Source organism: Hesperophylax consimilis, chromosome 17 (genome assembly GCF_061612785.1).
Source record: "Hesperophylax consimilis isolate HC1 chromosome 17, BYU_Hcon_1.0, whole genome shotgun sequence".
NCBI classification, from domain to species: Eukaryota; Metazoa; Arthropoda; class Insecta; order Trichoptera; family Limnephilidae; genus Hesperophylax; species Hesperophylax consimilis.
Genome location: NC_142852.1, coordinates 22,291,498 through 22,317,941, shown reverse-complemented (window position 1 = coordinate 22,317,941; position 26,444 = coordinate 22,291,498). Strand labels below are relative to the sequence as shown.

Here is a 26,444-nt window from a genome sequence, read left to right as displayed (position 1 = left end):
CAGTAAAATTTATTAATAAAAACTAATATACATTTTTGTCGTTACATGAAGAACAGATTTTGTATTGATAGTCAATACAAATATTGCTGCGACAAGTGTTACAGACAGATCGAGATTTTCTGTCCTTTGTGCGCGGACAAAAGCAGCAGCGACCAGGTTTGTGATTATCAGGGACCGGCCTATGATCTTCACTATGAATATTCAAGACTGCATGTATAGTTTCTCTGATATCCAAACTTGGCTATTGTAATTTTGCTCTTATATGAGGCTTTATGGGTGCCATTGACAACTCTTAAGAAATTCACGCCGCTTGGTTATTTTCTCTTTATCAATGTTAGTTGACAGCTTGAATATGACCCAAGAGTTGACACCAACGGCATTTAGCAACCCGTAGAAGAGACACATGGGCCACCTTTTGGTCTTCCTGGACGTCGAGTACAAACAAAGTTGGTCGAACACATCCACCCCGCATTTGGTTTTATTATAGAAATGTATTATTTCTGGAAGGTACACTTCATTATCCTTGTCAGGGCTGTCACGCATGGTGGACAGCATGATTACAACTTTCTTCTTAGCTGACTTCAGAGGACAATACGACAAAAGTGTGAGAGGTCCGTCGTAGGCAAACATTGATGTGCATCTCTCTCGATTTTCAGTGTCCAAGAAAACAGGAGGAATTTTTCGTTTATTCTTCTTTACAGTTCCAACTAATGTTATACTTTTTTCCAGTAACTTCTTGACTGTGGGTATAGACGTGAACCAATTGTCACATGTCAGGTTTCTGTTAAGACGTTACCAGGTGGGTGCAACAAAATATTGCGGCGAGGTATTCTTGAGTGAGAAGGTTTAACACCAGTCCACTAAAGTCGATTATTATAACCTTTTCCTTACAGAACTAATGGAGAATCTAGCACACGAACCAAGCGCCTACCTTCTTCATTTATACCAGCCCGTCATTGTCAGGCACTAAGGCTGGCCGCATACATACGTTTTCCGTATTCGATTTCCGAATTCGTTTTCCGTATTCGGAATTCCGTGAGACTAGCGCAAACGTTCGTTTTTCTTCGTTTGGAATGTATAAACGTAAGTACCAGTGTTGCCAACAAGGGCGATATATCGCCATTTAGGCTACTCAGAGCGAGAATCGGCGCCGAAAAAATCTAAAAGGCAAATTTTATATTTTCTTGAAATTCTCTAGCCACCCTCCCCATGAATTTTTTATTTTCTGGGGACAAATTTTATATTTTTGAAATTCTCCAGCCACCCTCCCCCCCCACGAAATTTTTATTTTCACGAAAAAACATCAATTTTAAACATGTCCCACCTAAACAGCAAATTCGGCTACTTTACGCTACCTTATGTATGAGAAACGGCGATATTAGGTCAAGATCCGTTGGCAACACTGAATTACGAACGGAAATTTCCGTACGTTTGCGTCGTCACAAACAAACTGTATGCAATAGCTGCGTTCCACATGACGTCATTAGGTTTTTTCCATTCGGTTTCTCCGAACGCGCCGGCTCGCATTCGGAACGTGCGTAAGGAATTTGTTCCGTTCGGAACTAAAACGAACGTGTGCGGCAGTTAATGTATTTTCTACTGATTCCGTGCATTCGGATGTCCGAATACGGAAAACGAATTCGGAAGTCGAATACGAAAAACGTATGTATGCGGCCAGCCTAAATACTCTTCATCTCCTTCCACACTATCTTGATCACCGTCTTCGTGAGATGCGACTTCAAAATGGTCCCGGAAATTCTCGATAACACCCCCCCCCCCAAGGCTTGATGCATACAAGATTTAGTCTGGGATGCCATATCTGAAAACAATACAACACCTCATTACACTGCATACACTGTCATTACATTCATAACACATTATTAGTCCGTGAATGTCTCGTTATTGGGCGCAGGCCCTGCCTATCAACACTGTACACTAACCATTATCACAAAGTAAAGTAAATAATGAAAAATGTGTAAACTTACCAGAGAGATGTCGAAAAACAACTTCAGTGATTCAAGTATAACTGGAAGAAAGAACTAACACTATTCCTACCACGGGGTACTGGGGTACCCCAGAACACCTGTGGACGCGAATGCACTTGCCGTTCGGTCACGGCTTACTGACGTACTTACGCGCCGAGAGTAGATTAGCTAGAGCGATTTTTGCAACAGTGCAATATTGTTAAAATTGTTGATATTTTAAACACCAGGGGGGTACTTCAGTACCCCAGGTAGGGTTTAAGAGTTGACAATGACGATGTGAACAATGGAGAAGCAACCCCGAATCAAAAGACAACTATTTCAGATTAAGAAATAAGTAGATCTAAGTATATTTAAGAATATGTATTAAAACTTGGCCAAACCAAATTATAACCCAAATGCCTAAATACCTAACATCTCTTTATAATTAAATTCACCCCCCTCGTCCCAACTGATGTGACCTGAATTGGTGAAAAGACAGAGTGGAGAAAGTAGGTACACGACCGAAGAGGTAAAGTATAAAACTGCAATTTATTTAAAAATCATTATTATTCTGAGCTTGTTACCGGAGATATAAACAGATTTGTTACAATTCTTCCTGCAGCTATCTGTTTCTCCCAAAGAGTATGGATACTAGAGAGACAGCATGTGAAGTGTGCCCGCGCGCTCCAAGTGTGAATTTTGTGGAATTTTACGGAGACGGCTGACATTAGCTTTTACACCTCGGTCGCGTATTGAGCTCCTAGTAAAACGTTGATAAAACATAGAAAAATGGTCAACTGCGCCGTAAAATTGTGTAAAAGCAATTCTGTGAAGAAAATTAAGAAGAAAGACGGTCTTACCTTTCACATGTAAGTATTTAAACACCGCTCAAATAGACATTTTATAGTTAATTTTTTGACGAGTTCATTTCAACCGCCATCAGCCAGCACGGCCATCCCGGAATCACGCTGCGGACGAATGTCAATGGGCCGAATCAGTCAACTTATTTTATAATAATTAAAAATTACAAACAAACCTTTATTTTTTATTAATTATAACACACGTTTATAATGAGTTGTCTTGTATGGTGACCTGATAAATCATCACATCGACGATTCAACACGAATTTTAAAAGTGGTATAAAGTCATGGAAAGTGATGAAACAAAAACTTTACTAACTGGGTTAAGTAGGTTAGGTTAGGTTTTTTTCCTTCGTTTTTAATGACTTTATAATGTACTTTTAAAATGTGTGTTGAATTTTCGATGAGTTGATTTATCAGGGAACCGTCTGTATATATACCTAGGTCGTACTTTAAATCCTAGTTTTGTGAACAATCGCGCATGTGCGCGCGTCAGTAAGACGAGATGTGTGTCACTATTTTAGGTTTTCGATAAATAACTCTTAAAAGTTCGTATTACAAAAAAAAAATTGTCTTCACTTGCATTAATGTAGATTTAGTAAACCTCTACAATAGATCCAGAGTTTTTTTGTAGGACGCACCATTAAAGAGTTATCCAGCGGAAACCTAAAATTGTGATTCAAAACAGGTGATACCGACGCGCGCGCATGCGCAATTTGTCAGAAAACCTCGATTTTTAAGTACGATCTAGGTACAGATAGTTCAAACTATATAATCAGTATATTGTTACGTAAAAGCCCCATTGGCGTATATAATGTAATATTATTTATTCTTATTGAAGGTTTCCAAAAGACTCTAATAGAAAAAGAAGTTGGGTTGATGCCTTGAATCGGAATGATGACTGGTTCCCAAACAACACAAGCCGCGTTTGTTCCCATCACTTTTCGCAAGATTGTTTTTATTCGACTCCGAAAGGATTCATAAAATTGCACAGACATGCGGTACCTTCATTTTCTATTGACCAGGTAATGAATGTTTTATTGAAATAACGCTCTCAAAGTATTCAGAAATGAGCTGGTTATAGGTTCAGAGTTATTTTTTTTCTTTTCAGACGGCAACTGATGCAATTCCGGCAGCCCATAAGAGACCACATGAGTCATACGATGAATTGGGGGATACTCGTAAAAAAAAAAAAATCGATCAGAAGCAAGGAAGTGGAAAACGCTCTTCATGGAACGCAAGAAAGAATTGAAAAATTTGAAAGCGTCACGTAGGCGATATTTAAAAAAAATTGCAACTTTGGAGGTAATATTAAAGAGTTTGCAACAAGGTAGACATGTCAATGAAAATCAATTTACGGATTTAGAATCAATTTCTGTCAACAGTAAAGAGCTTTACAATCGACAGCTCCAGAGTAAAGGAAAACCGACAAAAATAAAATATTCACCAGCCCTCAGATCGTTTGCTCTCACTCTACACTTTTACTCACCAAAAGCTTACGATTACGTCCGAAAAAGTTTTAATACATGTTTGCCACACGCCAGGACCCTTGGGAAGTGGTACCAGAGTATTGATGGCCAGGCTGGATTCACAGCGGAAGCATTTCGTGCTTTGAAGATGAAAGCTGAAGCTTCGAGCAAAAAAATAATTTGCGGACTTGTGATCGACGAAATGGCGATAAGGACTAAGGTAGAATTTGATGGCACTGATTACCACGGATTTGTTGACATGGGCACTAAGTTAGACGGTGATTGTCTAACAAGGGCTAAAGAAGCCATTGTATTAATGGTTGTAGCAATCAATGATAGTTGGAAGCTGCCTGTTGGTTTTTTTTTAGTAAACGGAATTTCTGGGGAGCAAAGAGCGAATTTAGTATCAACATGTTTCGAAAAGATTCATCTTTCGGGTATTGAAACAGTGTCGCTAACGTTTGATGGGTGTCCGGCGAACATTTCTATGGCCAAAATCCTAGGCTGTTCGTTTGATCCCACAAATTTAAAAACTAACTTCGCTCATCCTTCTACTAAGGAAGATGTTTGCATATTCTTGGATGCCTGCCACATGGTCAAGTTGGTTCGAAATGCTTTTCAATCCAAAAAAGTGATAATTGACTCAAATAAGACTGAAGCCAAATGGAATCATTTGGAAAGCTCGAATCAAATTCAAAATGAAAAAATCCTACATTTTGCTAATAAATTAAGGCCAATACACATAAATTTTCATAATAAAAAAATTAAGGTTAAATTGGCAACACAGTTGTTTAGTGAGAGCGTTGCTGATTCCTTAATTTTGTGCCAAAGTTATTTGAATTTGCCCGAATTTAGAGATGTTAACGGAACTGTTCGATTTTTAAAAATTATAAATGATTTATTCGACGTTCTTAATTCAAGAAATTTGAAACAATTGGGTTTTAAAAAACCTTTAAACCCTGATAATTTTAATAATCACCTTGTTTTTTTTAAAAAAATCCAAAGAATACATTATGTCACTTAAGTTCAACGATGGGCAACATGCTATTTTATCCAATAGAAAAACTGGGTTTATTGGATTCTGTGTAGACATAGAGAGCACAATAACAATGTACAATAATCTAGTAATTAAAAAAAAGATGCTTAATTTTTTACCACTCTATAAGTGCAGTCAAGACCACATAGAACTTTTCTTTGGGAATATTCGTTCTCACGGCGGATGCAATAATAATCCGACAAGTCGCCAATTTAAAGGCATTTATAAAAAAACCTTGTTGCACACGGAACTGCGTGATTCTTTCAGCGGTAATTGCATTCCTTTAGATAACATATCTGTATTAACTAGTTCATCGGCAATAAAAACTATAAATCAATCTTCAAATAGGCGTACGGTGGAGGATGAAGAAAGTGTTTCGGAGGATTTCGACAAATTTGATATGAATTTTGTTTTTAATCCCGTTAATATTTCCTCGGATTCTGACCGACAGATCATAACTTACATTGGAGGATATGTTGTCAGATCCTTATGCAAAAAAATTATCTGCGAAACTTGTATCAACTCTCTATATTCAGTAGAAAAATCGTTCCAACATGTATTAATTGCACTTAAAGATATAGGAGGTCTTGTCTATCCTTCTGATGATGTAATCGCAATTTGTTTGAAGACTGAATCAATCATTAAGACGATGTTGTCTGAAAGTGGGGGTAAAATGCTTCTTCCAAAATACAACAAAGCGACCATTCTCAGTAAAGCTTTGAAAGCATTCATAGGTATTCCAATATTTAAGTCCTTGGAAGACCACATGTATGAACAGTTTCCAACATCGAACCATCTCATTAATTTATTGAAAGCAGTAGTAGAAAAATATATTGACATAAGAATTCATTATATTAGTAAACGGTACGATCACATACCCGCCAAAAAGCGACAATTGTACAATAAGTTATTGCATTTCAAGGGACAGTAGGTTAACAGATTCTGGTTTTAAGTGATTTTTTAATTATTTTTATAATTTTGATAATTTTCCCATTTTTATGCTTAGCCATACTTGTTGTCACAGACATAGGAATTAATAGACGAGAAGATAAAGGCGAGGGGTAAAATCAACTGTTGAAGAACGAAGGGAGTGAAGATGACTGTGATTCGTCAATAAATCAATCTGACAGTAAATAGGCATCTCGCATTATAATATCACCATTTACTTCTTAAAAGTAAAATATGCTTTGAATGAATAGACATTTTTACATGGGAGCGCAAATTACTCGACACGTTATGAACAAATTTGCGAAGTCCAAATTCGGCAAAGTAAGGCAACTTCTATATTCAGATTCGTAGTTAGTTTCAGAGTATTTAGTTAAGACACTTTTATAAATGTTCATAATTTACTTCCCAGCAACCAACCAGCTTTGTGTTTCGCGTCCAGACGTTTCTCGATGTGATAGTAACAACTGATTCATATTATACGATGTGAATATGCTTAAAATAAAATAAAATAATGCTTATATATGGAATGTAATACGACAATTGGGTTTATTCTCTTTTTTCGCATCTATTTTTACCAGTTTTCATATTACAAGTAAACATTTTGCCGTGTTATTTCGTAAAATGAACCGATGATGCCTTGACCATAGTTCGCACAAGAATGATGACGTCACGTTTTCAAATATCACTTGAGGCCGTACGCGAGCCCAGCCGGCTCAATGGAACCGGTATGGGGAGTGGGGATAATACGCTTTTAATCACTTAGGGCAGGTCTACTAATATTCATATGTCTATGCTTGTTGTGTTTTTTTAATTGTTTATCTCCATGGTATTTTTGTAATTATTCTGTCTTTATAATAATTAACTGATGGCGGCTATCAATAGAATATACCAAAATTGTATGAAGACGGTAATGCATTGTTAATCATATCGGTGGTACCAGAAATGGCCATCTGTGGCATTGTTGCTAAACATTTGAGAAGCCAGGTTGTTTGGAAATAGTGTGTAAAATAGTGTGTGAAATAGTGTGTCACACTATTTCAAAAGTTATTTCACCAATACCTTATAAACATCGTAGATGTTTCCCATTGTATCATTGGCTGGGCATCCCTCAAAAGTCAACGATACTATTTCTGCCCCGTTGTATTGACCAATTCTAAGCACTGCTTCACTAAATTAGCTCGCTGTTCATCTGACACCCCGTTAAATATGATTACGAATACGATTCATGTGCAATTATTTAGATTGTTTTATATTTTCAATCAATAACTTCAACTTTTTATCCCTAAGCGAATCTCCAATAAGTCAATTGCATCACATTTTATTTTTTCCGGTGTAGATAAATATTCTAAGATATTCCGTGTTTTTTTATCGTATTTTTGAAACCATGGCTTGATGTTTATATTTGTTCATTTTGTATCATGCCTATAAATTGTGTTTATAACATAATATTTTATTAATTATTTAAAATTGTTATTCATGTCTCCTGTACTTATCTTTTATTTGATTTTTTTTTTCTTCCTTTTTTTGTTATCACTGTAAAACTTTAGGGGTTTTTCTTATATTATTTACGACCACTCCTTACCTTAAAGTCAAACACCAGCTTCCATAGGGAAATAATATAATAATGCACAAAATTGTACTATGCAAATCTGTTGATTAAATAAAATAATACTACCTAACTCTATATTATCAAGTTATTCGTAATCCGGGAATTTTCGTTTTTGAAAATAAATCTTTATATATGTATATATAAGAAATCTCGTGTCACGGTGTTTGTTGTCGCACTCCTCCGAAACGGCTCGACCGATTTTTATGAAATTTTGTATGTATATTTTTTAGGTATGAGAATAGGTCGTAAAGTATATTTCTTACCAATAGGTGATTAGGTGTCCCTATTCAGAAAAAATAGGGTGTCCTTATCTAAAAATAATTTATATGGCAGAACAACGTTTCCGGGTCAGCTAGTGTATATATAGTTGATACACTGTAAAACTGTTAAGTTATTTAATTTGACTTTTATGTCGTTTTTATTAGAGTTTTTTCATCGAACTCTTTCAGCCAGATTTTTATTTTTGATTTGTATTCACGAAACTTTTCCAATATTTTTTTCTATCTGGAGGAAGGATGTTGTCAATTTTTGTTACAAAATAAATTACGTTTCTTCATCGCAATATGGGTTTATAACTTGCAATGTTTTCTGTCTTTTTGATTCGTCTAGTGTGATGGATAAGTTTTAAGTTTTTTCTTATATTATTAACGACAACTCCTTTCCTAAAAGTCAAGCACCAGCTTACATAAGGAAAGAATATAATAATGCACAAAATTGTACTGTGCAAATCTGTCGATTATTTAAAATAATTCTACCTAATAAAGAAAAAAAATCTATTCAAACTGATGAATTGCGCAATGTTAGCACCAAGGAATGGCGCTGCGAGTTTCAGCAAGTTCAAAACATTAGTTTTTTACCCAATTGCGCTTGTTAGATACATTCCCTGAAGATTGATACCGATTTATCGATTGATCTTGATTTGGCAAAAAAAGAGTTACGTGAAATCAGTTTTAGGTAATTAACAATAACATGTATGGTACAATAAATAAATAAACAATATGTATGTCTTTTGTTACTTCCCTTTCCGCACTAGTTAATTTTATATTTTTACCACCATTCTTTGTTTGGGAAATAATGCGTAATGCGCTGTATGCCCAAAATGTGATAAAAAATTACGGATGTTTTTTTAATAAAAAATAATAAAATAATGTGCAGCCCGTTCACAGTTCGGCCCTTAACTCTGACCCATGACCCCCTCCGCGCTCGCTTACCGCTCTTCCCCGTCTGTATCCCCTCCCACAAGGGCGTCGACAATTATGGGAGCTTCATTGGTTTTGCGTATTCTAATACATCTCGACCAATTATGCCGCTTCCATTGATCCTAGTTCCATGGTTTCTCCCTAGTTCTAGGGACTTCTGCCGAGAATAGGTATTATCACGGTGACCGGATAAATCATCAAAATGATAACTAATCACAGCTTTAAAAAGTTATATAAAGTCATGGAAAGTGATGAAACAAAAACTTTATTTAGTGGGTTAGGTTAGGTTAGGGTAATTTTTTTTTTCATGGTGTCTAATAACATTATATCACTTTTAGAAGGTGTGTTGAATTGTCGATGTGTTGATTTATCATGGAAACATTATCACAGACTTTCCATAGAGTGAGATCTATGCTATCATCACAACACAAGTAACATTTCGGTCATTGTAGTGGTAGTAGGAGATTTTCAAATATTGTTGGCTTATTCGTAACCCAATAATTAAATGTTTGTCTTTTTTTCAAATTCAATATTTAAAAAATTATTTGATGACCCGATCTGTATTACCAGGTCTTCCCAACCTTCATTTTGTCTATCCCCTTTTCCCGAACACAAACCCCAAAGAGACTTTCTTCTTCTTCCTAGCACTATCCCAACTCATTGCCTAGGTAGGCTGTTGGGGTCGGCTCTTCTCGTTCTCAGGTTATAGCTTCTTCGGTTCTGAGTGTCGCTTTCATCTAGGCCGTTTCTTTGTAGGATTTTGGAGCATTGGGTCATCCAGGAGTTCTTTGGTCTACCTCTGGATGACTGTCTTTGAAGCTCTATAGACATTGCCTGCTTCACTGTGTGGTCTGGTGGTCTCCGTCTTATGTGCCCATACCATCTTAACTGTCGTTCCTCTAGCTTACTGTTTATGTCAGTGACACCCAGGCTACCACGAATGCGTGAGCTTTTAATTTTATCTTTTAATGTTACTCCTGCCGTCCATCTAAGCATTCGCATTTCTGCTGATTCGAGTTGCCTAGAGTAGGAGTTGTACATAGTCCAGCATTCGGAGCTATACATTATCGCGGGTCTAACAATAGTCTGGTATGTCTTTCCTTTAAGTTTTATTGGCATTTTCGTGTCGCACAAAATTCCTGTTACGGATCTAAATTTCATCCATCCCACTCCTATCCTATGGTTGACATCCGCTGCACATCCTCCGTCTCTGTGGATGAGTGAGCCCAGATACTTAAATGAGTCACAGTTGGCTAATGTTACTCCATCCAATTGTATCGAAGGAGTTACAGCATTTGGGTCTTCAAATGGTAAATACAAATATTCAAGCCCCAAACCCCAAAGAGACTCACACTTATAAAACATTTTCATAAAACACTAAACATTATTCATAATTTTCTGTAATACTGTTTAAGCATAAAATATAACTCTTATACAATACTGCCATCAATTGTTTCACAATATAATATTACACGATGCAATGCATTTCAACACATCTACAGTAAAATATACAACGTAAATAAAATTATCTGCATCCAAAATCATTGCTACAAAAACATATGTATACCATTATCAAGCGTATCAAATGGCGTCTTGACTTTATTATGCAAATATCTATGTTTTTCTTTAAATACCTAAGCCTTGACCCAGAATAGGTGCATATATCGCATTTAAAAAGCTTACAAATATAGTTTCCCTTGGGTTGCATAATATAATCGTTACACGCGGTGTAAGTTACCCTCCGAATTTAGCAGGATATGGTGTGAAAGTAGAATTTAAACATAACTGACTGATTGTGCAAGCATTAAGGAACCAAAAAAAAACCGAAGTTTAATTACTACGCCTAAATCCCATTTGACACATGATAAGTGTCCGGTGATAAACCTTATAAAAGATTCGGCATCGTAAAATGTGTTATTAAAATAATTATTTATTTCCTTAATTATTCCAATAATCATTTTGGTACATCCATCTGCTGTCCGGTACACCAAGGACGGGTTATATCTGAGAATTCTAACAATTCTTCAAATTTCTAAGTTAATTTTCAAGTTCTGTGAAAGATTTTTTTAAATTTTTGTTATTATTTAAGTTCTGTCTAGCAACTAGCCTATAATGATTTAATAATAGAACTTGAATAGGATAATCACAGAACCCGAAAATGAACGTTGAAATTTGTAAAGTTGCCCGAAATAAGGTCGTAGATAACGATTTTATCGTTTTATTAACTTCATTTTGATTAAGATATAAAATGAAACCACGATCATAGTTTAAATGTGAAAATAAAAGGCAACCATGGTTTGTTTTCTTTCATGTTGATCTTTCTGGGCTGAATTGGTGACAAATTGCAATTTATTTCCAATAAGTTTTTACACATCGACTATGGAAATTGACATAACTACGGAAACGCGGGTAGAAAAATTAAATTTGAAAATAATCTGACCTATCTCAAATCCTGATTTAGGTTGTTAAAACATACACTTCACTTGTGGTCTTTACGAAAATTATTAGCGATCGAACTTACGGTCACTGGAGGTTATCCACCGCTTACCCGCCCTGGTATAAGTAACAGATGTTACTCCTTCAGGGGTATTACAGGTTATCCACCGCTTACCCGCCCTGGTATTAGTAACAGATGGTTACTCCTTCAGGGGTATTACAGATTATCCACCGCTTACCCGCCCTGGTATTAGTAACAGATGGTTACTCCTTCAGGGGTATTACAGGTTATCCACCGCTTACCCGCCCTGGTATAAGTAACAGATGGTTACTCCTTCAGGGGTATTACAGGTTATCCACCGCTTACCCGCCCTGGTATTAGTAACAGATGGTTACTCCTTCAGGGGTATTACAGGTTATCCACCGCTTACCCGCCCTGGTATAAGTAACAGATGTTACTCCTTCAGGGGTATTACAGGTTATCCACCGCTTACCCGCCCTGGTATAAGTAACAGATGATACTCCTTCAGGGGTATTACAGGTTATCCACCGCTTACCCGCCCTGGTATAAGTAACAGATGATACTCCTTCAGGGGTATTACAGGTTATCCACCGCTTACCCGCCCTGGTATAAGTAACAGATGATACTCCTTCAGGGGTATTACAGGTTATCCACCGCTTACCCGCCCTGGTATAAGTAACAGATGATACTCCTTCAGGGGTATTACAGGTTATCCACCGCTTACCCGCCCTGGTATAAGTAACAGATGGTTACTCCTTCAGGGGTATTACAGGTTATCCACCGCTTACCCGCCCTGGTATAAGTAACAGATGTTACTCCTTCAGGGGTATTACAGGTTATCCACCGCTTACCCGCCCTGGTATAAGTAACAGATGATACTCCTTCAGGGGTATTACAGGTTATCCACCGCTTACCCGCCCTGGTATTAGTTACAGATGGTTACTCCTTCAGGGGTATTACAGGTTATCCACTACTTAACCGCCCTGGTATAAGTAACAGATGTTACTCCTTCAGGGGTATTACAGGTTATCCACCGCTTACCCGCCCTGGTATTAGTTACAGATGGTTACTCCTTCAGGGGTATTACAGGTTATCCACCGCTTACCCGCACTGGTATTAGTTACAGATTGTTACTAGGGTGGATCGATTTTTTGTTTTTATGTTTTTCTTAGCAGCGGGGTGTGGAATGGATGCTCTATAGGGATACCTTTAAAAGTCATTATGACAGCATTCCGATATTTCGAGTGCAAGTACTGCCCCAAGTCAATTCAAATTTAAAAAAAAATAGCGTGAAACTAGAAAAAGAAGGGTTTAACCTTTGCTTAATAAAAGTAGTTAAAATATAAAACAAAATTAACTTTTTATTTACTAATAATATTATCTACTAATCAAGAAACAATAAAAGTACCATTGCTACACAAAAAATCACAAACACTGTTAAAAAGTATAGTCAAAAATCATAAAAGTTATTGTATTTTATAGTCCTTCTTCGAATTCAATACTGGCATTATACGACAAGATTCTAGCTTGTTTTGTATCCACCCTTCACGTCTTTCAGGGCCGCAAACAGCAGAACATGATGCCGTTACCACTTTGATGCATTTTTCCGTGGCTTGCGTGTGACAGGGCATCAATCGGAACTTACACAAAATGTTGGATTCGATAATTTCGTGGTCTGCAATGGCATTAATTATTGTCTCGCTAATCAGTTTTGTAAGAGGTGCTTCTGATGTTTTTTTCCAGTAGATCAAGTCAATATAGTCTTCTGCGTTGAAATTAAAAGAAGGTAGCTTAAATACTCTTATTGGAGAGAACCCCAATGTAAGTTCTCGGATACTTAGAATCCGTCTGAGAGCCAACTCTCTAATCTGTATTCGTTTGTCGTTTAACATACTAATAAGTATATTTTCGCTTAGCCAAAATACCCGTTTCGTTGAATTACGGGATCTACCACCTTTTTCAAATGCTCTGGAAGGTAACGAGACAATTTTATGGTTTCGTGGAGGTGTCTCGCCGGTTGAAGTCTGCTCTTGGTTGTCTCGAAGGCTGTGTTTTTATTTTAAACCACATCGGAGCAAACACTCTTAGCACAAATTCATTCAATATCACCTGATTTCTGTCGGATTCTTGGTTGATGTGTAAAGTCGGAGAATAGTATTGGCTGTTGTTAACCAACGCAAATGACAGATTTTACCCGGGTTTCTTTTCGTTAAGTTTTCATTACATTGTGTTTTCATTGACTGTGCTTTATCCTACGTATATTCATCCAGCCGTCCCTAATCAAAAATACACGAATCTGTTCTAAATGATCTATTTAAAAATATCATTCAAACTGTGACATTTGACATTTATTTTACAAAGTGTAACAAAATCAACCCACATAAAAATATTTCCCTATAGATATTTAAATCAAGACAGTGAAAATTAAAATATATAAATGAAATAAATTAAATTGTTATGTCCAGTGCATACCAGATCAGTTAAATAAGTTAAAAAAGCAAATTTCACTATAACCTTTATTTATTTATTTTCGTTTTTATTTAACGCCATCTGTGTCTGCGAGCAATAACAAGAATATTATTACAAACATTACAAATCTATTAGCTCGATCACCACACAGAGGCCGCACTAACCACCGAATCCTACTCTATTCCGAATATTTATCTAAAAAAAAATTAAAAAAGCGAACCAACAATGAATTGCGAAGCCTGCCTAAACCTTATCACCAAAAATGACCATGCGCTCACGTGTGCCACTTGCAACATCGGTTTCCATAACAATTGCTTAAATATCACAGACATCAATTTCAAAAAAATGTCATTAAAAAATAAACAAATTTGGAAATGCCCAAAATGCAAAAGCAGACCGAACTCACCTGCTACATCGTCCGCTACATTCGGATCAGAAGCCGACTCCTTATATAATCGTCTCACTAAACATTTTGATGACAAAATTTTTGAAATAAAACAAATGTTTGAGGAGGAAATTAATGACCTCAAAAAAAGCAGTGAATTCATCTGTAAACAATATGAAGACATGCTATTAAACCTCAAACAAGTACAGGACATTTATAAAGAAGCTAAATTCCTACGTGAGGAAAACGAAAAAAAAAAACAACAGAATCTCTTCCCTGGAAAGTAGACTCGCGGATTTAGAACAAGTCAAACTCTCCGACAGCGTGGAAATAGCGGGTGTGGACTTACGGACGGGAGAACAACCCGCGGAGGCCGTTCTTCGGGTAGCTGGCTCGCTAGGACTGCCCCTGCAACTACAAGACATCCGCATGGTGACCAGGACCCAAGATCGCAGGCGAAACACCCCGGTCAAACTACACATTGCCTTGTACAGCCAAAAAACAAGGGAATCGTTACTCTCGCTAAAGAAAGAGGCCAAAACCTTAAACCCAACCTCTCCTATCTTCATCAATGAAGTACTCTCTCCTTACTTCAAGGAACTGATGTGGAAAACGAAGCAAAGGGCCAAAGAAACCCTTTATCAATTTGTATGGTTCAAATCTAATAAATTGCTTGTCCGCAAAGCAACTGGGGAAAAAATAATAGAAATAAAACATGAAAATGATTTGAAGAAAAAGGGGGATTCAACTGTAGATAACTGAGCATTCTATTATAAACTTCCTGTATTGCAATAAATCATAATGGCAGAATTATTTAACACATTGCAATCATTGCAACTATATTATTCCCCTACAAGTCCCATTTCATTAATTATTTCTACCGATTTTGTTTACAAAAATCTTTCTAATTCTTTTTATTATCCAAATTATTTTAACACCAAATTTTACTGCTCTAAATGTATTTATAACCAAAACCATTTTAATTATTTTAACATCAAACCTTATCATTCTAAATGTTTTTTTTACCCAAATTATTTAAGTTATCTTATCATAAAATTTGTTTGTTTTAAATGTTTTTATTACCCAAATTATTTTAATTATTTTTCCATCATTTTCTATTATAACCCAAATTATTTTAATTATTTTTCCTTCATTTTCTATTATAACCCTAATTATTTTAATTATTTTTCCATCATTTTCTATTATAACCCAAATTATGTTAATTATTTTACCATCATTTTCAATTATAACCCAAATTATTTTAATTATTTTTCCATCATTTTCTATTATAACCCTAATTATTTTAATTATGTTTCCATCATTTTCTATTATAACCCAAATTATTTTAATTATTTTACCATCATTTTCTATTATAACCCAAATTATAACCCAAATTATATTTACATTTTTACCTTCAAATTTTATTGTTTTAAAGGTCTTTCAAAGTATTTTAATTATTTTTACTTCAATTTCTATTTTTCCAATGGTTTTTATTACCCAAAGTATTTTAACTATTTTACCATAAAATTTTATTATTTTAAATGTCTTTACTACCCAAACTATTCTGATTATTTTATCATCAAATTCTATAATTCTAAATGTTTTTATTACTCTAATTATGTTAATCACTTTACCATAAAATATTATTGCTCTAAAGGTTTTTATTATCTAAAGTTTTTTAAGTATTTTTCCATAAAATTTTATACCTTTAAAGCTTTTTATTATCCAAAGTATTTTAATTATTTTACCAACAAATTTATACCTTTAAAGGTTTTTATTATCCAAAGTATTTTAAATTATGTTACCATCAAATTTTATGGTTTAAAAGGATTTTATTATCCAAAGTACTCTAATTATTTTAGCATGAAATTTTATGTTTCTAAAGGTTCTTATTATCCAATGTATTTTTATTATTATTCCATCAAATGCTATTGTTTTAAATGTTCTAATTATCAAAAGTATTTGAATTATTTTAACATCAATTTTTATTGCTCTAAAAGTTTTTATTACCCAAATTATTCAACTTATTTTTCCATCAAATTAGATTGTACCAAAGGTTTTTATTATCCAAAGTATTTGAATAATTTTACTGTCAAAATTTTATGTTTTAAAGGTTTTTATTATTCAAAGTACTTAAATTATTTTCCTTTAAAATTTTATCCTTTTCAAGGTTTTTATTATCCAAAGTATTTTCATTATTTTACCATCAAATTTTATGTTTTTAAAGGTTTCTATTATCCAAAGTACTGTTATTATTTTACCATCAAATTTTACTGTTATAAATATTTTTTATTATCCATTGTTTTTGAATTATTCTACCATCAAACTTTAAGGTTTAAAGGGATTTTATTTTACTATCCACAGTATTCTAATTATTTTACCATGAAATTTTATGTTTTAAAAGGTTTTCATTATCCAATGTTTTTTTTATTATTATACCATCAAATGCTATTGCTTAAAATGTTTTAATTATCCTAAGTATTTGAATTATTTTACCATCATTATTACCATATTACTTTATTGTTCTAAAAGTTTTTATTATCCAAATTATTCAACTTATTTTTCCATCAAATTATATTGTACCAAAGGTTTTTTTTATCCAAAGTATTTGAATAATTTTACTGTCAAATTTCGTTGTTTTAAAGGTTTTTATTATTCAAAGTACTTAAATTATTTCCCTTTAAAATTTTATGCTTTTCAAGGTTTTTATTATCCAAAGTATTTTCATTATTTTACCATCCATTTTTATGTTTTTAAAGGTTTCTATTATCCAAAATACTGCTATTATTTTAACATCAAATGTAACTGTTTTAAATATTTTTTATTATCCAAACTCTTTGAATTATTTTACCATCGAATTTTATGGTTTAAAAGGATTTTATTTTATTATCCAAAGTATTCTAATTATTTTACCATGAAATTTTATGTTTTTAAAAGTTTATATTATCCAAAGTATTTGATTAATTTTACTCTCAATTTTTACTCCTATACTACTCATTATTTACCACCACTAGCAAAATGTGTGAACTTTGTATGGATCAACTTATGTAACTTCGCAACCGCAACATGATCACTCAACTTAATATTGATACAGAAACATTTAACAACTCAGAACACACTTTTGACAAAGCGACAGAATTTAATTCTCTGTTCACAGAAAAACACAACTTAAACATAATTTCCCAAAACATTAGAAGTATTCGAAAGAACTTCGATAATTTCTCGATCCTCTTAAACGAAATAAACATAAGCTTCGACATTATTATCTTGACTGAATGCTGGTTAGATGATTCGTACACAAACCTAAACTTAAAAGACTATACAAATCTCCATTCCACTAAACATCTAAATCAAAACGACGGTATAATAATCTTTGCCAAAGATTCACTAAACCCATCAATAACAGAAATCAACCTAACCGAAGCAAACTGTATCCAAATCTCCCTCGGAACAGACATCTCCATATTTGCCGTCTACAGACCCCCATGCTATAACAATCTCTCACCTTTTTTCAACTCCTTAAATAAACTTCTCGAAAAAAATAAAAAAACACAACAATTAATTATTGCAGGGGATATGAATATTAACTTACTAAACGGGCAACCAATAACCACAGAATACTTAAGTCTACTTACTCACTATGGATTAAATTCGACAATCAACTCACCAACAAGAATTACGTCAAACTCTGAATCCTGTATTGACCATATATTTGTTAAAACTAGGAAAAAAACATCTTCATCCATTATTCGATCAACGGTCACAGATCATTTCACTACTACACTAAGCATACATCATAACGAGAAACAAAAAGATGAAAAAAACAACTCCGTACAAGACAAAATTAATTTTAAGTGCCTAATAGAGGACATACATAAGGAATCTTGGTCAAATGTAATAAATGAACCCGACCCAAACAACGCGCTGAACACATTTATGAACACAGTTGGAACCTACATTGCTAAACATACAACAAAAAATACCCCGAAAAACTACTCACATAAAGAAAAAAAAAATAACACCCTGCATCACGAAAGGATTAGTAAACAGCATCCATAAAAGAGACACAATGCACATGCAAGTGCGCAAAAACCCATATGACGACAAACTAAAAAATAATTACCTGCGATATAGAAACCTTTGTAATAAATTAATCAAACAAGCCAAATACAAGTACTACAAAAAAGAAATAAAATCCGCCAAAAACGATCCCAAAAAAATCTGGAAAATCGTCAAAGATATTACTTTCTCCAATCCGAAAAAAGACTCGAAGATCAAAGTACTGTTAATAAATGGAAACAAAACCCTTACAAAAAATGAACCTGGTAAAATAGCTAATTTTATTAACTCCCAATTTGCAAAAGTCGGATCTAACTTAGCTGAAAAAATTCTTCTAAAAAACGGCACAACAGAAGACTCTTTAACCAAACTATCCTCTACCATACAACCAAATCATTCGTTTTATGCTCACAAAATAACTAAAAAGGAAATCTCAGATTTAATTATTTCTCTCAAACCAAATTGCGCTGTGGGCCCAGATAACCTCTCCAATCATATACTGATTAGTCTCCGAGAACATATACTTATACCACTTCAACATATTTTCAACCAAAGTTTCAGCCTCGGCATTGTCCCCGATCACCTAAAAATAGGTTGTATTACTCCAATACATAAATCGGGAGACAAAACGCTTATCTTAAATTACAGACCAATCACTCTGCTAAATTCGCTATCGAAACTACTAGAAAAAACTATGAAAAAAAGACTGCTCGCATACCTTGATAAACACAAACTGATCTCCACCCGTCAATTCGGGTTTAGAGCGAAAATGGGAACAGAAGACGCCTTATCGGAACTAACCACCTACATAGTGAAAAACCTAGATGGCGGTTCAAAGGTGTTAGGAGTGTTCTTAGACCTAGCAAAAGCTTTCGACACCATCTCACACAAATTACTCCAACAAAAACTCAAAAACATTGGCATAACAGGTCCACCACTAAAATGGTTCATTAGCTACATTGAAAATAGACAACAAATTGTAAAAATAAATAATCAAGAAAGTGACAAAGTAGGCAACAGGTATGGAGTACCCCAAGGCAGCGTCTTGGGTCCCATACTGTTTCTCATCTACATTAACAGTCTAACTGAGATAAGCCTAGGGAACATAGAGTACAAAGTAATCAGTTATGCAGATGACACTGTAATTTTATTCAAAGCCCAATCATGGGAAAACGTCTTCAAACACACGGAAACAGGGATGACTGAAGTAAATAGATGGCTAATAAATAATCTACTGACACTAAATATTTCTAAAACCAAATACTTAACTTTCAGTAAAACATTAGCTGGTCAGCCAGATAGTCACCCACAACTTCATCTTCACCCCTGCACAGTTACCTCATTAACTAACTCACGCTGTGTTTATGACAAAATTGATTATGCGCAAAATATTAAATATCTCGGTTTAACTGTTGACAATAACTTAAAATGGGATCTCCAAATCAACCTAATTACAAAAAAAATACGGAAACTCTCTTACATCTTCAAAACAATTCGAAACATTGTGTCACTACCTCAGTTAAAAAATATATATTTTGCACTCTGTCAAAGTATTCTTATGTATGGTATTTCAGTATGGGGAGCAGCAGCAGAGACTCATCTCAAATCACTTAAAATTAATCATAAAACAATAATCAGAATTATGTTCAGAAAGCCTTATCAACATCCGACAGAACAGCTAATGATCAACAATAACCTATTAGACATAAATAAACTATTCATAAAGAAGATCATCTACAAAAACTGCATAAAAATATCACCACACTTCATAACTCACTCGCAAAACACAAGAGCAAACACACACAATCAATTACAAGTACCATATATCAAATCAAATTTTGCCAAAAAACATGAATCTTACTTGGCACCACATATATTCAATAAGTTTGTAGCCCAAACAAAGACCTACGTCGCATCTAATAATTTGAATTGGGTATTCAAAAGATTTTTAAACTGGTTGAATGTCAAAGAAAGAAGAGAGATAAGTAATATTCTTAATATCTAAAATTATATATTTTCTTTTTTGTACTCTGTTTCTAATTTCTGATTTTCCTCTTATTTTATTATTATTATTTTTACTATAATATTTATATTTCTTTTTTTTTTCTTTTTTTACCACTTATTTGTTTTTATGTAATTAGAAATTGTTAGTTACCAGCCTCAGAACAGACTTTGTCTAGTGAGGAGGGTAAGGAGAAAAATCATGTATGTACATAACTAATAATAAATAAACGCCCGGGTTGCCGGCACTGAAATTGAAATTGAATTGAACATTGTCCTTCGGCGATTGCTCGGCACATTTCCAATAAATAAAGCTGGTCTGTGCCAAGGTCGTCACGGGATTTTGTAATTTCATAAGTAAGGTTCATAGGTGAGTTGCATTCTATTGCTTGAAATTCTATCACAGGAAGATGTTCACAGTTCTTAACTTTCCTAGTTGGCCGCTAAAGCTTCTAGGACCTGTTGTCGTTCCATCAAGGTATTCGAAAAGGTGTCTCAAACTTAATTCATTAGCATGTAACTGACAGACCAACCACTGAAGTGGACGATGGAGTTTTCCTTCAACAAGTCGAATAATGCCAGACTTAGTTCCATTATTAACTGCTGTTCCGTCACATCCGATAGCCACGATGCACGCTAAATCAATGGATTTTGCCACAAAATATGCAAACAATTTGTGAGCTATTGTTTTAGCATCGCCGAACTTAACGCCCATGTGGCCAATGTATTGTGAGCTAGGTTCTTTCAAAAGACTGATATGTTCTTCTATCACAACTTTTCTGCGTCCATCCTCCATGATTAATGTTTTATCCTTTGACCGTCAAACGATATGCAAATGCACAAATCAAAATGGGGCTGGTTGATGGCAGTCAGTGTGGTCCTAGTTTTGGCACGAGCACGTCGAATCTTATTACGATCGATCACGTTTGTTAGATTATCTGTTGTCACTAATCCAATATCTTGCAATGTAGCGCAGACGATGGCAGCACCTGCCTGATCAGAAATACTGGATCGATCCAATGTTCTGGATACAACAGATAGTCCACTGTCTGTTGGATTTATAACATAAGAAGAAGGAGTAGATTAAGCAAAGTAATGTTGTTCAGTTGGAAGATCAACGTTAGTAAAACTTGAAACTGTACTGCGAGATATGGACGGTTGATCTAAAGATGCGTGGTGCGCGAGCGAGGCGCGAGAAAGTGGACTCGGCAATTTGTCAAATTTTCGTGGGAAAATAAATATTTTCACATTTTTTTAATATTATTAAATAAGGCGTGGCAATTTTTATTCATTATAAAATGTAAAAGTAAAAATTAAAGTATTAATATTGACACAAAACTGTTTTATAAAGGGACAATTTTTTATTAGATTTTAAATAATTCAACTGCTTTGGGGCAGTACTTGCTATCAAAATTTTAAATTGATATTTTGTATGCTTAATTGTATGTACCTAGAGCATCTATTCCGCACCCCGCGAAAACTAATTTATAAAAAATAAAAAATTCCATACAATGGCGATCCACCCTAATGGTTACTCCTTCAGGGGTATCACAAGGCCTTTTTTGAATTTGTTTTTAGTTAAACGACTCCAAATTTATTATAAAAATAATCTCTTATAGTTAAATAACTTACTATAGTTAAAATAAAATAAATAAACGACGAAACAGCTGCTTAACCTTTTAAATGCCAGTAGGTAGAAGTGTAGCTGTGCACAACAGGTCGTGAAATGCCAGTAGGTAGAAGTGTAGCTGTGCACAACAGGTCGTGAAATGCCAGTAGGTAGAAGTGTAGCTGTGCACAACAGGTCGTGAAATTTTAATCAAAATAAATCATTTTTAAATCTAATTTTTATAAATTAAAAACATTACACCTTGAAAGGATATTTAAATGACTTACCAAATTTATTCAATGTGCGACTTTTTTTGCTTCCCTTCACTTAGATAAACATATTTTAATTTTTCGGAAAATGTCAGAAATTGTCACAGAAATATGGGAACTTGCATTAGAAAAATATTAACAATTAATTAAAAGAAGCCATTATTTAGATCGATTATTTTTTTTATTATAACTAAATTATTAAATTAAAAGTATTCTAATGTACGTTATTGTTCGAAATACGGTTCAATGCAGAGAGCCACTTTGCACTGCTTGCACTTATACCTCGATTCTTTCCAAGCGCAAAGCGTTCTTTTACGATTTTCAACGTACAGTTCGCTGTCGTCATAGTTTTTTTTTACGGATCCATTTTGGCTATCCGATAGTATTTTGTTATCTTCGAGAAACTTGTAGAGTCTAAGTTTCACCGCTTTTTCTATGATTTTAGATATTGTGCTAAGTAAAGATATCGGTCGTGTGGTATTTATTTATTTGTAATATTAACATGTGCTAATTGTCAAATATTTAACATCCTTTGATGATTTAAAGGTTGCAATTAAACATGTGCAATTAATGTTAGGTGAGATTTTAGGCGAGTGTATATTGAGTGACCACGAGTGAATTATTGGTTAAGGGCAGCTGTTGGGAAAATCATGTTTGCGTAATACCGGTGCAATACCGTATCAAACGCTTTTGCGAGATCGAGAAAAACAGCTGATGGTTTGCATCTGAAGTACTCCTGCCTTAGCGGAAGCCATTTTGGCTATCCGATAGTATTTTGTTATCTTCAAGAAACTTGTAGAGTCTAAGTTTCACCGCTTTTTTTCTATGATTTTAGATATTGTGCTAAGTAAAGATATCGGTCGGTAGTTATTTACAGATAATTTGTCACCTGTTTTGAATATTGGGATTATTTGGCCTGTTTTAAGGAGTTAGGAAATATACCAGTTTTGAAGCTTAAATTGATTATGTATTTAAGAGGTGAAGCTATACATTTTTGGATGTGTTTGATAACTTTTGTTGAGATGTGATCTTTCCCGGCAGAGTTACTGTTTTTAATAGAAGAGATTAGTTCTATAATTTCTAGCAATGGGAGAAAAGTGAAAAGGGTTATAGCTGAGGTTAACGATAGGTATATTGTTTGTAAGATCTTTCTCCGAGACGTTGTTTCTATCTAAACTATTTTTTTCTAAGTTACGTCCGATATTTTTTTTAGCGTCAGAGTTGACGTGTATTGTTTGATCTTCGATATTAATCTTAACAATGGGTGAGTTGGTTTTATTAATATTGGCAATATCTTTAATTAATTAATCTTTATCTTTAATGATATTACTTTTTTTTTTCATCGGAAGCTTTGCTGATTTGTTTTTGGTAGTACTCCATTTTAACGCTGTCAATTATTTTTTGCAGTTGTTTCTATAGCGTTTGAAGAATAAGAGAGATGCATAATCGTTGGGATTTTTTTCTACTGACGCCGTGTTTTCTTACCACGCTTTCTAATACAGTGGAGAACACCATCGGTGATCCATGGTTTCAGTTTAGTGTTAGATCAGTTTTTTTAGTTTTGATGTAGGATGTTGCATCGGCCAAGTGGTCATGTAAAGTATTAATAAAAGATTCACATGCAGAAGTGGCATCGGTACAAGAATATGTTAGTTTCCAGTTTTATTTTGCGAAATTGTTTAGGAGAGGGTTGTAGTAGATCTTTTTTTGGGGGAGGGTATTTTGTGGTGATTGTTTGGTTGAGGAAGTGATGATCGCATAGATCATCACTTCAACGGTCACGATCTGTGACCGTTGACAATGGAAATGTTGTCTAGCTCGCTGTTAACACAAACATGATCAATGCAACTACTATTGTTTGAGTAGGATTTTCTAGTTGGGGCGGTAACAGCTGGAAAATATCCTTATAAGGTTAGTGCATTTAGGTATTCATTTACTTCATCACCAATTATGTAGGTATTTTGGCAGTGTTCTTTGTTTGTTAAAATTGCATGTAGTGAATGTATAAACTCGAAATTATTATGAGTTTTATATGATTATCAAGTCGAAATTGTAGGCTGTTTACATTTTTAATTGTGATCTCTTTGACTGAGTGTGTGATTTGGTTTTTAATGTTTTCAATATAGCATCGCTTTTAGTTTGGTTATGTAGTGTTTTGTAGTGATTGTAGTTTCTTGTAGTTTTAGGGATGAAATTTTTTTGAATCATGCATTCGCTCAAAACAATTACATCGAAATCTGCGCCAAAGTCAGTGGGATGAATTAAGAGTTCATCAAATTTTTTGTTTATTTTTCTTATGTTCATAGAGAATATCTTAAGGGTAGAATTAGGTAGTAACAGTTGACGTACTATTTCGGAATCATTAGTAGATGTCCATGGGATTGGTGTTGTGTTATATATTAAGTCTGCTATGTCATCCATTTTTATGGTTTTTTGTTTTGCATTAACTATTAATAGCCAAGGTGATAAGATTTCTTCCTCATGTCCCAGTACATGTTTACTGAATGGTTTGTCGTTTGCATCCTTAATTCGTATTATAGGGGAGTCGTCGCTCTTTCTTAGTAAAATTTATCCGTCCTTCGTCCATACATATTTGTATCCCAAAGCTTTTGTCGACTTTGCCAACCACAGGAGCTGCTTATTTTGTGGGGTTAGCTTGTCATTGATGAAGATTTTGAAGAGATGACTCCGAGTATATAAGTTCTTTAGGGGTGAGAATTCCTACCTTTTTAGTTATTTTATATTAGTTTTATTATTATTTCATGTATAACTACCACAACACGGGCATTAGCCTAGTAAGTTAGTTAATAAAATGTCAAAAAATTAACATGTAAACATTTTTTAATAATAAAAAAAATAGCAAACTGGCTGTTATCAGAAAATCTGTCGCTTAACACAAACAAAACGGAACATCTAAAATTTTGTCCAGTACAAGCTACACCTATAAACATAGATGTTAACTTTAATATCGATCATACCAAACCTTCTCAAACTTGTTCACTAATGGGAATACAACTAGATAAATAAATAGCAACTATAAACTGGAAATAACGTGTATCTAAAGTTGTAGCAAAAATCAGTTGCTTTTTTTTTGTTCTAGGCATCCTTAAAAATATCATAAACATCGAGTCATAATCACCACATACTATGGATACTTATACTCAATGATCAAATACGGAATAGTTTTTTGGGGAAACTAAGTAAACCTCAAAGATGTTTTTATCATCCAAAAGAGGTGCCTACGAAAAATTACAAACTCTGACCACCTGGATTCATGTAAACCAATTTTAAAAAATCTCAAACTTATGACAGAGACGGACATATATATAACGGAGTTATGCCTCTTAGTTCCATCATCTTCAGAAAAGTTCCCACAAAAAAAATAAAGAAATAAACACGCAACAAGGTTCACAGAAAACTTATTAATCCAAAAGCAAACAAAACTATAGTTCAAAAAGGACCACACTACATGGCCATTAAAGTTCATAAAATCCATCCACCTAGCCTCAAACAAATAACTGACATACTCAAATTTAAATCAAAACTAAAAACGTGCAACACAAATGTCACTACACTTAAAATGAATACCTTACATAAATTAAATTGTTATAACTATACAACTTAAGAGAGTCTAATATTAACACTATGCATGTAAAAGAAAAGGAGGAACGAGTAAAAAAACAAGAGTTACTTAGTTACGAACAAAATTAAACATTTATAAAAAAAAGTGTATAAAGTAAAGGGTTAGTTTTGATCTAGGCTTAGTTCTAATTCTTAAAATTAATTGTCCGCTTCCGTAATCCTAAATTATTGTTCATTCAATGTCTTTAAAAGTTGGGTCGCGTAGCGAAATAAATATATCAAAATTGTTCAGGCACTTCCCTTTACGATGATTCTGGATTCGCGGATCTCCACGATCGCACTTATCACTGATAACACAAGCGGCAACTTGGGCTGGTTCCGAAGGGCGGAATCATTCCAGCCTGGGCCAAGGCTCCGAAGGGCGGAGTCGGCAGGCAGCGAGTCCTTAGAGGGCAGCTTCCTGGGCGGAAGTCTGGCGACCCCTAGGGCTTCCTGGACGGAAGTTCACGGGGTTACGGGAAGAGCCT

General features: G+C 34.4%; 1 protein-coding gene across 1 annotated transcript; it reads left to right on the top strand.

Moving 5' to 3' along the window:
- Positions 1-2,605: 2,605 nt before the first annotated feature.
- LOC149416248 (uncharacterized) lies at positions 2,606-21,498 on the top strand. The gene is made up of 4 exons (XM_089641923.1): positions 2,606-2,833; positions 3,666-3,849; positions 4,232-4,563; positions 21,429-21,498. Exons 1-4 carry the CDS (start codon positions 2,754-2,756, stop codon positions 21,496-21,498), a joined length of 666 nt encoding a protein of 221 aa, XP_089498049.1. The 5' UTR covers positions 2,606-2,753.
- The last annotated feature ends 4,946 nt before the right edge of the window (positions 21,499-26,444 follow it).